Source organism: Coffea eugenioides, chromosome 9, assembly GCF_003713205.1.
Source record: "Coffea eugenioides isolate CCC68of chromosome 9, Ceug_1.0, whole genome shotgun sequence".
Classification (NCBI taxonomy): domain Eukaryota; kingdom Viridiplantae; phylum Streptophyta; class Magnoliopsida; order Gentianales; family Rubiaceae; genus Coffea; species Coffea eugenioides.
In genome coordinates, this window is record NC_040043.1 from 41,520,857 (window position 1) to 41,533,548 (window position 12,692).

The window sequence follows — 12,692 nt, forward strand, 5'->3', positions numbered from 1 at the left end:
AGTACAAGATCAATGTATTACCGCTGCAGATAAGGCCATGCTTGGATTGCTTGTTTTCGTCGGAAAATATTGTCGTTTTCCGTGATCACATTTCTCTATCACCTTTTTCCCTCACATATATCAAATCGCTACAGTAATTTTTCCATGAAAAATGACGAAAAATGCAATCCAAACACAAGATTTTCATTCCTTGAAATCTGTGGATATATTCGAAAATGAAATAGGAAAGGACAAGGTGGTTCGGAGTACAACTAAAAACTGGTGAAACTAATTAAAAATGTGTCAAAGTATTCTGTGAAGGCTAGTGTTTGCCGTAGAGTAGGGATTGAAAGCATCTCCCTGATGAGATTCCGAGTCAGTGAAACTGGAACCAAACAAAACCCCATGCTACGTAGATCAAATTGGCTCTCTCCGGTGATCTGTTTAACGAAATAGGGTTTAAAAGTAGCAATGAGCAAGAGGGATCAATTCCAATATTCATGTTTAAGGTAAGCTCATGTCAAACATTAACAGAACTTTTAGTGTTGGGAGGTGAAACGTTTGTATACCTTTGATTGAGAATATTCGTGGTCCATAGAAGTACTTCTTACCCTGTTGAAAGTATTCTGCACAAAAGCAATGAGAAAAGTTGAGAAATGAACGCTCTGAAGATAAGCTGCTTATTTCACTTTGTTGACTGGTCTCATGTTTTTTTTAGCGGAACCTGCTGATTAGGCCTTATTAGTATTTGGATGATCTTAACGACACATGATAGCCTTTCAATTACCAGGTAATTATGTTTCGAAAAGATGAGTAATCTTCCCTAAAAGCATTAGATTTTGCATTTTATGGGACTCTGAAAGCAGCTAGTTTAACCCCGGCCCACTCATGCTAAATTTTTTACCAAGCAAGCAAAATTATTAGAGATTAGGTTGAAACCTCTATTTGATCTTGAAGGACCTTGATAAATACTGAAGCCTCGTGAAGCACCGAAGCAGTATCAGTCTGCAGTTAAATTCAACTCCATGTCAGGATTGGGAATCAAGTATCTAAGAAGCATGATAAATGCTGCAATTGAAGGTATATATAATGCAAAAGATGATTGTCCGATAAAATCCTTCGTGGCAAATTATTGCAGTGGACCTGAATTTCTAATGGTTGCTTACCTTACCATAAGGAGAGACCAGTTTTTGAAGGGCTGTGATCTTGTCAGCCAACTTCTGGCTCCTCCTCACAGGCACCTGCATAACAGTCAATTGCAAAGGACATTATTGGTTTTAGAATTTACACGCAAACATTCCGCCTCCAAACACATCCGTCGCAGTCAAGTAGCTAGCTGGTCATTTTGAACCGGAATGTGTGCAATGATTGAACTACATCTCTAGTTGCTTGTCTTAACTTATTAATCCCAATTTTTAATGCTCTCTTGCTCCTGGATGATGGCTTTAGTGTTAACCTAATAGACTGGTTCACACCAACTAATGCTGCATTCTACTCTAATTAATTCTGGATGCATGCCTCAAGTACAGCAGATGTGTCAAAATTAAGGGCGGAAATACAGAAAAGAAAAGAAATCCAACCAAGGGATCACTCCAAATTTTTACATGATCCAGCATATATAACAAATTATTTATCATAACCAAGCAGGTACACATACTCTATCTTTCAGAACTTCGTTAACTTCCTTGGGGACTTGATGATCTTGGAAACAAACTGCCATCTTCTTATTTGTCGTCCATTCAGTATTGGAGGGTGGTCTGTTGCCTGCTGTAGTTTCAGGGCTTTTTCTGCTGGTCATGTCAGCATTTTCAATTGGACGCTTCCTTGCAATTCTTATTGTTCCCTGGAGTAAAAGGATAAGGAAAATTAAATAGGAAAACAACAAAAAACTGTGAATGGTGCAAGAAGCAAGAACTTCTGACTAGTTTAACTTAGATTTTAATATGTGATGAATATGCTTTATTAGTTACATCAGCTCTGTCTCATTGACAACCACCACAATTCACTAGGTTTGACTTGAGATTGCACGCAATTACTGATCAGCATGGAGCATTTGGCCCGATCAACCGACGGATTTCTATACACAGTCATCCTAGTTCATATGTTAATCAACTTCGTCTATGAGGGAGAAAAAACTATTAAATATAATGATCAAACTTAAACTTGGAATTAGTAGCTATTGTGAAGACGAATATTTAGACACGCCTGCTTCAATTATTGTGTTTGGACATCGTTCGGAAGATTCGTTACATGACTTCAGATATCATTAATCAAATACTAAAGACAGGATCATAAATCATATACAATTTCATTTGGTTGTCCAGGAATCCCTTCAACATGGGACAATTGCTGCTGCTTAACAATATTGCTGTCGTAGGTAGCCTTGGTACCGAAATGATTGGCTCCAAGAGGAGGGCAATCAAGACTTTTGATGGTCATTAATGGGGACGGCCCTGAAAATGAGATTAAAGATAAATCATTAGAGAGTGGTTAGGACTTGAGGACTACCTAACCAACTATGGATGTCGCGAAAAATAATGCGTGACAATTATAGAACGGATTAGAAAAGCATGATCATAGCATTTGTCAGCGAGAACAAGAGAGATTTATTGAACCTGATTGATAGTTGATAGTAGGGGACTGCGAGCAGATAGTGAATACTCCGTGCTGGTTATGTAGAGTTGAATCCATGTAAAGGTTGCTGTCATATGTATGTCTGTTGAGAAAGTATGAAATTATTAGTGGAAAAATTTGTATATCGAGAAGGTCAAGTTTCGATTCAATTAGACTAAAACTAGTGAAGGAACCGATTACTTCTCAAACTGAACAATCAAGAATGGAAAAAGGTTAGTCAGAAGAGCAGTGACGTACAATTTGCTGTCTATTTGTAGAGGGATATCAGAAACGGACTCGTTGGATCCTGAAATTGTCAAAGGTAAGAATGCTGTCAATTTTTCCCATATTTGATGTCATTTTAGTGGATTTTACATAATGAGTTCTTGAATTATTACCGTATCCATTGAGCTGAGAAGAAGCTTGAGGGAAAATTGTGTTCTTCATCCTGGAAAACTGTAGATTTTCTGATATATATCTCATTGAGGCAGAAGAGATGGCTTCTGAGGCTTGTATTTGTGCTCGACTTTCAGACAACATTCCAGCAGTTTCAATAGCCTTCACAAGAGTTTCCACTTATGTAATACCTGCAGAGTGTTAATCAAACAATAAACCAAGCTGCGTTAACTTCACAAGAGAGATAAACCAAGGTGTTAAATGGATGAACAGATTTAGAAAACCAATAGGCAGCAGTATAACGACAATCTTTGATGAAGTACGATTTCCATGATAAAATTCAAAGGTCATACAGGTCCACAGAACGAAAGAGTCCTAATTATCCTGCAACAAATCTTGTCTTAATATTATGCTGAAAAGCAAAAAAAAAAAAAAGGAAATAAAAGTTAAAACAGATTATTATCCTACCCAAGCACTCCTTGCACTAAAATACCATGAAATCTCAATATCAAACAGACATCTTCCTTTTGGGAACAAGTTAATCCCGTCACTAGCAAGAAAGAGGATATAATATACTGGATGCTCCATCTACAAAGATTACTTCTATGACAACCTATTACTAGCAAGAGATTGACAGTATATGTAGTATGTATGTACCTTTGTCATCGGTCACTACTCTAGACTGAATGGCTGCCAATAAAATTTTTCTGAATCAGCTCATGAAGACTGTCTCGATGGACGGCCAAGAGCCCAAGAGGTTAGATTTCTCCAACAATGCAGAACTGGAAACTATTGAGGTTTAACAAGTCTGTACTGGTACTTGCTTTTAAAGGAATCCGAAGATCACCCTTCAAATAAAGTAATGCATGCAAGGAAAAATACACGTCCATTTAACAGTACAAATCTAGAAAATTTTATTTTTAACACTTAAACGGGCGGCTCTGAGTGCGGCATAGAGTATAGTTTTCTTTTAAATTTTGTCTCGTCCTGACTCTACTATTTGTCTATTTGACCTGTGAAGATTAAGGAGAAGAAGCTGCAATCGTCCAGATAAACCTTGAGTAAGGATAAGATTAGTGACAATATATAACAGAGGCAACACTTTGGTCGGTCAAAACATCTGGTCTGCTGTACGTTTTGACTAGGAAAGGAGTTCTTGGCACCAACACGGGCTTGCATTTTGGTCTCAAAACATACGTCTGAACAAGCTTCTACTGTAATTACCGATGAAAGCATACCAAGAGTGGATCTTGTGGTATTTGAGGACTTTAAACCGCTGTATATGGATTCTTGTTTTATACTAATAAAAGTTTTCATTGGTTACTAAAAAAGGAACAAAAGAAAACAGCTTCTACTCTAATGCTGCCCAGCTGTTACTTTACTAGGAGTGAACTATTCAGTGAGTTCACATCATCTTGAGAAGCTTTTTGATTTTTAGTATTTTATTATTATGGGTCTAATCCAACTATTTAATTACATGGACTTTCGTGGGGTTTTTTTTTTTATTTCTTCCATGATAAGATTAGTGACAATATGTAACAGAGGCAACACTTTGGTCGGTCAAAACATCTGGTCTGCTGTACGTTTTGACTAGGAAAGGAGTTCTTGGCACCAACACGGGCTTGCATTTTGGTCTCAAAACATACGTCTGAACAAGCTTCTACTGTAATTACCGATGAAAGCATACCAAGAGTGGATCTTGTGGTATTTGAGGACTTTAAAGTTTAAACCGCTGTATATGGATTCTTGTTTTATACTAATAAAAGTTTTCATTGGTTCCTAAAAAAGGAACAAAAGAAAACAGCTTCTACTCTAATGCTGCCCAGCTGTTACTTTACTAGGAGTGAACTATTCAGTGAGTTCACATCATCTTGAGAAGCTTTTTGATTTTTAGTATTTTATTATTATGGGTCTAATCCAACTATTTAATTACATGGACTTTCGTGGGGTTTTTTTTTTTATTTCTTCCATGAATTTGAAAATCAAGTTTGATAATAAGGTTAAAGTCAGATGGTCTTATCATTGTATGATGCACCATTATCATGGGGTTTGCTCCAAAATTCGGCTCAAGAACTGTGGACACTTAGAAATAAAAAAGTTAGCTACCGTGTAAAATTGATCGTAGTTTGGCATTGCAGTTAGATTTATGGGTTTCTTCCATTGTAAATTTTGCATTATTTGGTGCAGAAATTTGAACCACTGATCATCATAAGCTTGTGTCCCTTTGTCATGAAGAGGATTAGATGCTGCATTTTTATGTTATTCTTCGTTCTTATTTCAGTTTGGTATTGCCAACTCATGATAGGATTGGAGAAGGCCAAACACTCCAAAATTTCAGTTTGGTATTTTTATTTTATCTTGTTTGTATGGAGGAGGTTTATCAAAATGCATTCTAAGCACTCCAATTTTGATCAAATATTTCCTGTATTGGAATTCTCTAGGATAGAAAGAGTGGAATGTCATATGATATTCTTTTTGACAAAGAAGGCCTTCAGAACATTGCAGCTTGCGATTCGTCTGCATTTCATTAAGCGGACCGTTTCATTTTCATTGATTTAATGACATAACTTGGTTGTTAATCAAAAAAATAAATAAATAACAACGAAGTCGTGGGAACCAGTTGATCACCAGTTCTAAATTAGGGTCCTCAGAATCATGCATGAGCTAGAAACTGACTCAAGAATCTACAAAAAGACTACTGTTAACTCTGAAAATTACTAAATTTTGGATTCAACTAATTAAATACTGAAGTTATTATCCTTGTGCATGTTCTACAAATCTATAAAAAGGGTCTCCCTCAAGAATCTACAAAAAGACTTAACTCTGTGGATTCAACTAATTAAATACTGAAGTTATTATCCTTGTGCATGTTCTACAAATCTATAAAAAGGAAAAACTTGTGGTACTAATTTAACCCGAGGAATTTTGAGATAGAAATTTAACCTTAGATGGGTAAACAAAAAGGGACAGCCATGCATGAAGAAATAGTATTTAGATTTCACTTAATTTTCTTTGTCCTCATCGCACCTGGATTTCTTGGCTTGTCTTCGAGTAGTGCCTGTTGACCTCTTCCCCATTAATTTCTGTAATTAGCCCATTAAGTCATTAAGCTATATATAGTAGCACTAGCAAATTATTGCCTAATTCAATAGCGGTAGCATATGGCATTAAATTAATTACTTTCGGATGCTTTCAATTCAGAGTATAGAGGCCTGTACCCTCCTATGGAAGCCAAAATTCAAAAGTAGGCAGAAGCCTGTTTTGTATTTAGGCAACAACTAGTTCTCAAGAACTATGTGACGACATGTGGAAGCAAGTGGTGAATTATAATTATTTTCTAACCAATTAATTAATCAATATTAGAGGCTCGATCATCTTAATTAATTTGGGATCATCAAAATCATATAGCCGATCAAGTATGTGAGGTAATCGAAGAAGGAAGTTGAGTCATTTCTCTTTCTGCCGAGCCACAAAGAACTAAAAACAACCACAAAATTGCTGATGCTGTTCTACCCAGCAACTGTGAATGACCTTTGCAAGAATATATTATATGCTTGACTTCGTGGTAGTAACCAAATTTTCACTTTTTCTACAGCAGATGAGACTATTAGACAAAACATCATGAATCGAGATAGTTTTTCAATGCAACTAAAATGTCATCCAAGAACTAATATATATATATATATGTTTTACAGTCAAAGAGTTGTTGTAACTTGTACTTTAGGACTTGTACTACTCATATTTCGATTTGCATATACATAGATATATATACATATACTATCATAAAATTAACCATTGTACATCAGCAATGAGTGTCAGCTCTTCTGAAAGACCAGATGTCTTTAAGGTCTACTCTTAAATTAAAAGTCTAGTGATTGTCAAAATCTAAATGTAATCTTCTTCTTATTAAGAGTTATAATACTTAATTGGTTATTTTAACAAGAATAAACCGGTGGTCGTATGCATGCAAGCAGGCCAATTCATGGCTTTGGCTACTAGATACCTTTAAATTTGTCATGTCATTATCAAGAGTGATTTATTATGCAGTTCAATCTCTTCCCCTCTAGAATAGTAGCAGTTCGAGCATATTTTCATGTTCAGATTCTATGCTTAATCTGCCAACCAGATTCCAACAATCAAATTGACTCTCTATATGATACTCAAATAGTTTGACAACTGTAATTATATATTTAGAAATTACATAGCAAAAAAAAAATGAATTAGATAAATCGCTTAGCTCCTGTTCGAATCGAAATTGACTTGAACAAAAGGGTAAAATTTCTTTAGAGTGGATGGTTTTGTTTAATTGCCCGCCTTCCGTACTTTAATCTGAAAAGAGGAATGACAAAGAGGGGAAGGGAGAATGAGGGAAGCAACAATGGGTGTGTTTGAATAGAAATTATTTGTCGAAAAATTATCGGTTTCTGTTGTAAATATATTTTTCAATGCACCTTTTTATTTTTTTAATCGCCTTTTTCATTCACATATATCACGTTGCAAAAACTGCTACAGTATTTATTCTAAATAATATTTTATATAATCTCCTATCCAAAAAATGGCAACCTTGTTTTAAGACAATAATAAACCTTCTAGAAGCATTTTACTTGATATATTGACTATTCGTGCTAATTGTAGTTTACTATTATTTGAGATTAGATATATTATTGTCTTCACCTGTCCTTAAAGCAACCTCTAGAGATTCTCAATACACTCTCCATCTCTTAATTAATTATGTACTAATTGTCTAGTCTAGCACACAGCTTGATTCGCAGCTAAAGCTGTTAAGTCAATCGAGTAGCTCGAAAGCTCGTTAGAGCTCGACTCGTTAAGGCTCGAGCTCGGCTCGTTAATTTTGGTTAACGAGTCGAGCTCGAGCTCGAAACATGCTCGTTTAGTTAAGCTCGTTAGAACTCGTTAATGAAGGGCATATTTGTCATTTTAGAAATCAAAATTATTAAAATTAAAAATTATAGGTTTTTATTAAGATTAATTTGCACGAGCTCGAGCTCGAGCTCGTGAAGCTCTACTTGTTTGTGATAAACGAGTCGAACTCGAGCTCGAGATCGAGCCACATGTACATTTAACGAGTCGAATTCGAACACATTTTAAAGTTCGTTTTCCTAACGAGCTCGACTCGAATTAAACTCGAGTCGAGCTCGGCAGCCAAATATTCGGCTCGACTCGGCTCGATTAACAGCTCTATTCGCAGCCATTTGATCCGTCGAGTCAAGGCAATAATAACTAGGAGAGACAAGCAACCTCTTCGTTGTTGTAACTTTACACGGCAGGTCATGATAGAGTTTATTGAGAAGTTGAATTTCTTATCGTGCTATGTTTTTTTGTTTTTTTGTTTTGAGCGAGTTATCGGCTATTTCTCATGAAATTCGCTTTCACATGATTTATCATGATGGAATCAATTTTTTTATAATAAATAATGAACTCTTTTTTCTTTTCTCTTTATTTTCATGAATAACTAGGTAAATCGAAAAACATGAAGTAAAGATACAAGATAGAGTTCCAGGATTTGAAAAAGTTGAGAATGCAAAATAGAAAATCAAAGCTAACAAATCCGCTACATAATTACGCTTTTCAAGCTATATCTAACTCCAAATGAATAGGGACTGTTTACTTTTTCATTACTATCTATTGCCATTAGACATGGTTCTATTAGTTGTTTCCGCAGAAAATTTTTTGGGAGAAATCTACGTATAAACCAATTTGGTTTTGATTAGCAAATTAATGAAGAAAATACTAATCAACTCTATCAATTATTGGATGTTCCACATAAAAAAAAAAAGTGTTTCCAGTTGTACTATGAACACAGAGAAGAACAATGAGCCACAAAATGTATAATTATAAAAATAGCTAATACATAATTAAAAACAAAAATCTCGCCATAGTATGTTGTGGACTTTGGGTCAGATGTAAATCAGAAGCACATGGGCTTGGGTTTAGACAGAAACAGAACAAAGAGATACGGGCTTAAATAGAGCAGAAAAGAACATTGCGATTAGAATTCGGATTGGTTTAATTTACAGTGGTTGGTCATCAGCCGAAAAGAGTGGGCTATGTCTTCTGATACATAAGCCCAACAAAAAGTTGGCCCAGTGTAGCCGAAAAAGTATAAGCTAGGGTTTTTGGGAGTTCTCACTAGCTTCTTAAACTACCTCCAAGAGCAGAAAACCTAGCTCTCTCCTTCTTGTCCGTCTTCGCTCCGGAGTCCTCACTAGCAAACCTCTGCCTATCTCAGCCTTCTGGTAAGCTGTCAATACCCCAATCGGCGCTCATTTTCATTTCTTTGGACTTCCTTTCATGCGTCTTTTCTCTTTGCGTTCTTTCTTTTTATTTTTTTTTTCTTTTGTGCACTAGTTTATATATATGTACTTATCGTTTCTGAAATTATGCTTATATAACTTACCAAAAAGAGAAAAATCATGCTTGTATTTGTCTATTTTGTTTGTATAGCAGCTGTTTCGCTGGATCGATGTCTTCTGTTTCATTTTTTAGTGATTTTTTATTAACTTGATTTTTGTTTTTAAAAACTGGATGCTGAAGAGATTGTTTTTAGTTTTGATGTTTAAAGTTTTTCTACGGCTCTTTCTCTCTCTTATTTTTGAGAATTTCATGGGGAAATGTTTAGTGAAAATGAAAGATGGAGGAGGGTAAGATTTTTGGAAGCATTTCTGCTTAGAGAAAACTGGGGAGCTTGTGGGACTGAGATGATTTGTGTGCTTTTAATCAGAAAGAGGTTGGATTTGTAAATGAGATTCATTTTTCATTTGTCTTAGATGGTCTATATAAAGTGTTTTGGAAAAAAAGGAAACTCTGAATGTTGGATTGATTTCAAAGTAGTGGTGGTTGTGTAGATTATTGCAGTTTAATGTGTTGGATGGTTTTGTGGGTTTTGATTGGTACGTCTTCATACCCGATTCCATATGTTGTTCGTAGTGACGAACTGAAGGCTTTCGTGATTGTGTTCAATTTACTAGGTTTAATTGGATTGATTGGATGACCCAGTATAGTTTAAATGAAGTTGTAGGAAAATAGGCTATTTTACTTAATGTTCGTTTTGGGAATGCGCCAGCTTTTTAGATTTGCTGTGGCCTATCTGGTTTGCCTCCGGTATAAGTTGATTGAGAATATGAGGCCTTATTTCCTTGAGAATTTTCTTTGGTGTGTGTCCCCTCACTCCCCTGGTTTACTGTGACAGTTGCTCTATGTTGGACTGACAAACTATCGCTGCAAGTCAGTTTTTGAGTCTGAAATTATTCTCTTGATTTATTATTCATGAATTATGATTCCTTTATTGAGGCTTGATCTACATTTGCAGAATTACCAGCGAAGATGGTGAGAGTTAGTGTCTTGAATGATGCTCTCAAGAGCATGTACAATGCTGAGAAGCGGGGAAAGCGTCAAGTCATGATCAGACCATCCTCAAAAGTGATTATCAAGTTTCTCTTGGTGATGCAGAAGCATGGTATGAAATCTTTGTTTGGCTACCATTTTTGTTTCTTTGACTTGGCTGATCCTAAAGTTTCTCACATACTGTTGGACATGGCTGGCAGGATACATTGGCGAGTTTGAATATGTTGATGATCACAGGTCTGGAAAAATTGTTGTTGAACTGAATGGGAGGCTAAACAAATGTGGTGTCATTAGTCCTCGCTTTGACATTGCTGTCAAGGATATTGAAGGATGGACTGCCAGGTTGCTTCCCTCTAGACAGGTAATATCAATATGTTAACAACTTTGGTCAGAGCATTTGGAAAGCAAACTACCTGGTTAATGCTTACAATTATTATTGTTATTTTTGGGAATTGATGACTACTGTACGGACAGTTTGCAATGCTGTTAAGATGATAAACAAGTATACAAGTATTTTTTTTTCACCTTAGGAAAACTGAAATATTCATTCTTTTTATGATCAGTGTCATACAACATATGCTTTGCTATGTCACATTTTATTACTTCCTGTTTAGTTCATGAGTTAATTGCCAGTAGAAGTTATCAAGTTTCTCCTCTGCTTACAATATATATCGGTTCTGAGCATTTGTTTGTCTTGAACTCACAGTTTGGGTACATTGTGCTGACTACTTCCGCTGGCATCATGGACCACGAAGAGGCTAGGAGGAAAAATGTTGGTGGGAAAGTCCTTGGTTTCTTTTATTAGTGTTATTGGGTTTCTGGAACAAAGATATAAATTGACAATTTTGACGAGTTTTGTCTGTGACTTGATTTACTTCTGGGTAGTTCTGTGTTTGCAAGATCTTTATTTCCCTACAAATGTGAGTAGAGGTCGTTCACTTGCATTTTTTGAATGTAGTATGATTATCGACTATAATGTTTAGCGGAATCTTTCTTCATGCCTAGACATGCATGTATGTTGCAGGTATCAATTAAGCTGAAAAACTTCCTTTGCACGTTCGAATCAGGGTCCAATACATATAAATGTTATTTCACTTCTGCGTATCGTAGATCTGTTGAAACTTTATATGTAACCTAAGAATGGGCGTGCTCGTGGGATGTTTATGATATGCTTGATCATATATTCCGATACTAGGAAGTGCTAGCACATTTGCAATCCTAAGAGTCGGCAATATGTAGGACTTATATTTACTCAGTCCAATTGTTGAAATATTTATTCATTTCAATTGTTGAAAAAATTACCAGTCTGGGGGTTTTGGCACGGTTGGGGATGATTAAGTTGGATCTTGATTGTATGAGTCGATTCATAGAACCCAAGAGTGGTGATGAGGTGCTCTCTAGTGTCGTCTACCGAAGATTATTTCATATTCTCAGCTATCTATAGGCGGATCACCCTCGTCCACACCAACTTAAAAGACATAATTACGTGAATGAAAGCGAGTCAACGGATGATTGTAATAAGCAAGGTTTTGGTTTCCATCTCAACAGCACATTTCCTTTTCCAGGAAAGACCGAGAAAAAATTGGTGTAGCTTCTTGTTTACAGGTCGCTGAAGCAGAGGCTTTAATTTTAGGACTTTGGCATACAGAGCCTAACAGACCTAGATGGCGGACATCTATTAGGGCCGTTTTCTGCACTTCTGTTCATATAAGATCCCATAGTTTAATATGTGAACATCCTGAAACATATAGTATGATACTAGCGTGCACGGATCAGTGTAAAATTGATCTCATCATTTCCTAGCAACAGACGACAAAATCTTTAGAACCATAATATCTTATAATGCTAAATTTGAGGCGAGTGGGAGCATATTTACTAAACTTTATTCCATAAGCAAGCTAGTTAAGCAGTATAATCTTAAACAATCCAGTCAAAACACAGAAGAAAGCGACCAGGATGCATAACCACCAATAATGGTTTCTAGTTTTTATGCCGTCAAGAGGGGTTTAACAAGTAACAATTACCAGGGGAAAAACAAAAACACCTATTCTTCTTTTAGCCAGGTGAAAAATTTAAGAAGAGAGAAACTGCCAAAGGTTTTAGTTGCCCTAATGGTGAGTTTACCATTACGACTTTTAATCTAGATGGTCGAATTCCTTAGCCATCTTCATCGATGCAAATGCTACCATCACCACCACTTCCGCGGCCACTGCTACCATCTTCACCAGCTTTCTGACCTTCAGATCCCATTAAATCTAAAAGAAAAAAGGCACAGCTACGGCTTAGAGTATGAGGAAAATGCAGCAGCATTAACATCAATGGGATGGAAGCTCTCAAAA

The 12,692-nt window shown here is 36.1% G+C and overlaps 1 protein-coding gene across 1 annotated transcript; it reads left to right on the forward strand.

Annotated features, from left to right (window-relative positions):
* Positions 1-9,137: 9,137 nt before the first annotated feature.
* LOC113782815 (40S ribosomal protein S15a-1) lies at positions 9,138-11,416 on the forward strand. The gene is made up of 4 exons (XM_027328740.1): positions 9,138-9,245; positions 10,319-10,465; positions 10,554-10,714; positions 11,060-11,416. The coding sequence occupies exons 2-4, from the start codon at positions 10,333-10,335 to the stop codon at positions 11,156-11,158; spliced, it is 393 nt and encodes a 130-aa protein (XP_027184541.1). The 5' UTR covers positions 9,138-9,245; positions 10,319-10,332; the 3' UTR covers positions 11,159-11,416.
* The last annotated feature ends 1,276 nt before the right edge of the window (positions 11,417-12,692 follow it).

What these genes read in the sequence shown, in the direction of transcription:
- LOC113782815 (XM_027328740.1), top strand. Translation starts at nt 10,333, where the DNA reads ATGGTGAGAGTTAGTGTCTTGAATGATGCTCTCAAGAGCATGTACAAT. An exon ending in CTTGGTGATGCAGAAGCATG is followed by an intron (nt 10,466 to 10,553) that starts GTATGAAATCTT and finishes CATGGCTGGCAG; the next exon opens with GATACATTGGCGAGTTTGAA. An exon ending in GGTTGCTTCCCTCTAGACAG is followed by an intron (nt 10,715 to 11,059) that starts GTAATATCAATA and finishes TTGAACTCACAG; the next exon opens with TTTGGGTACATTGTGCTGAC.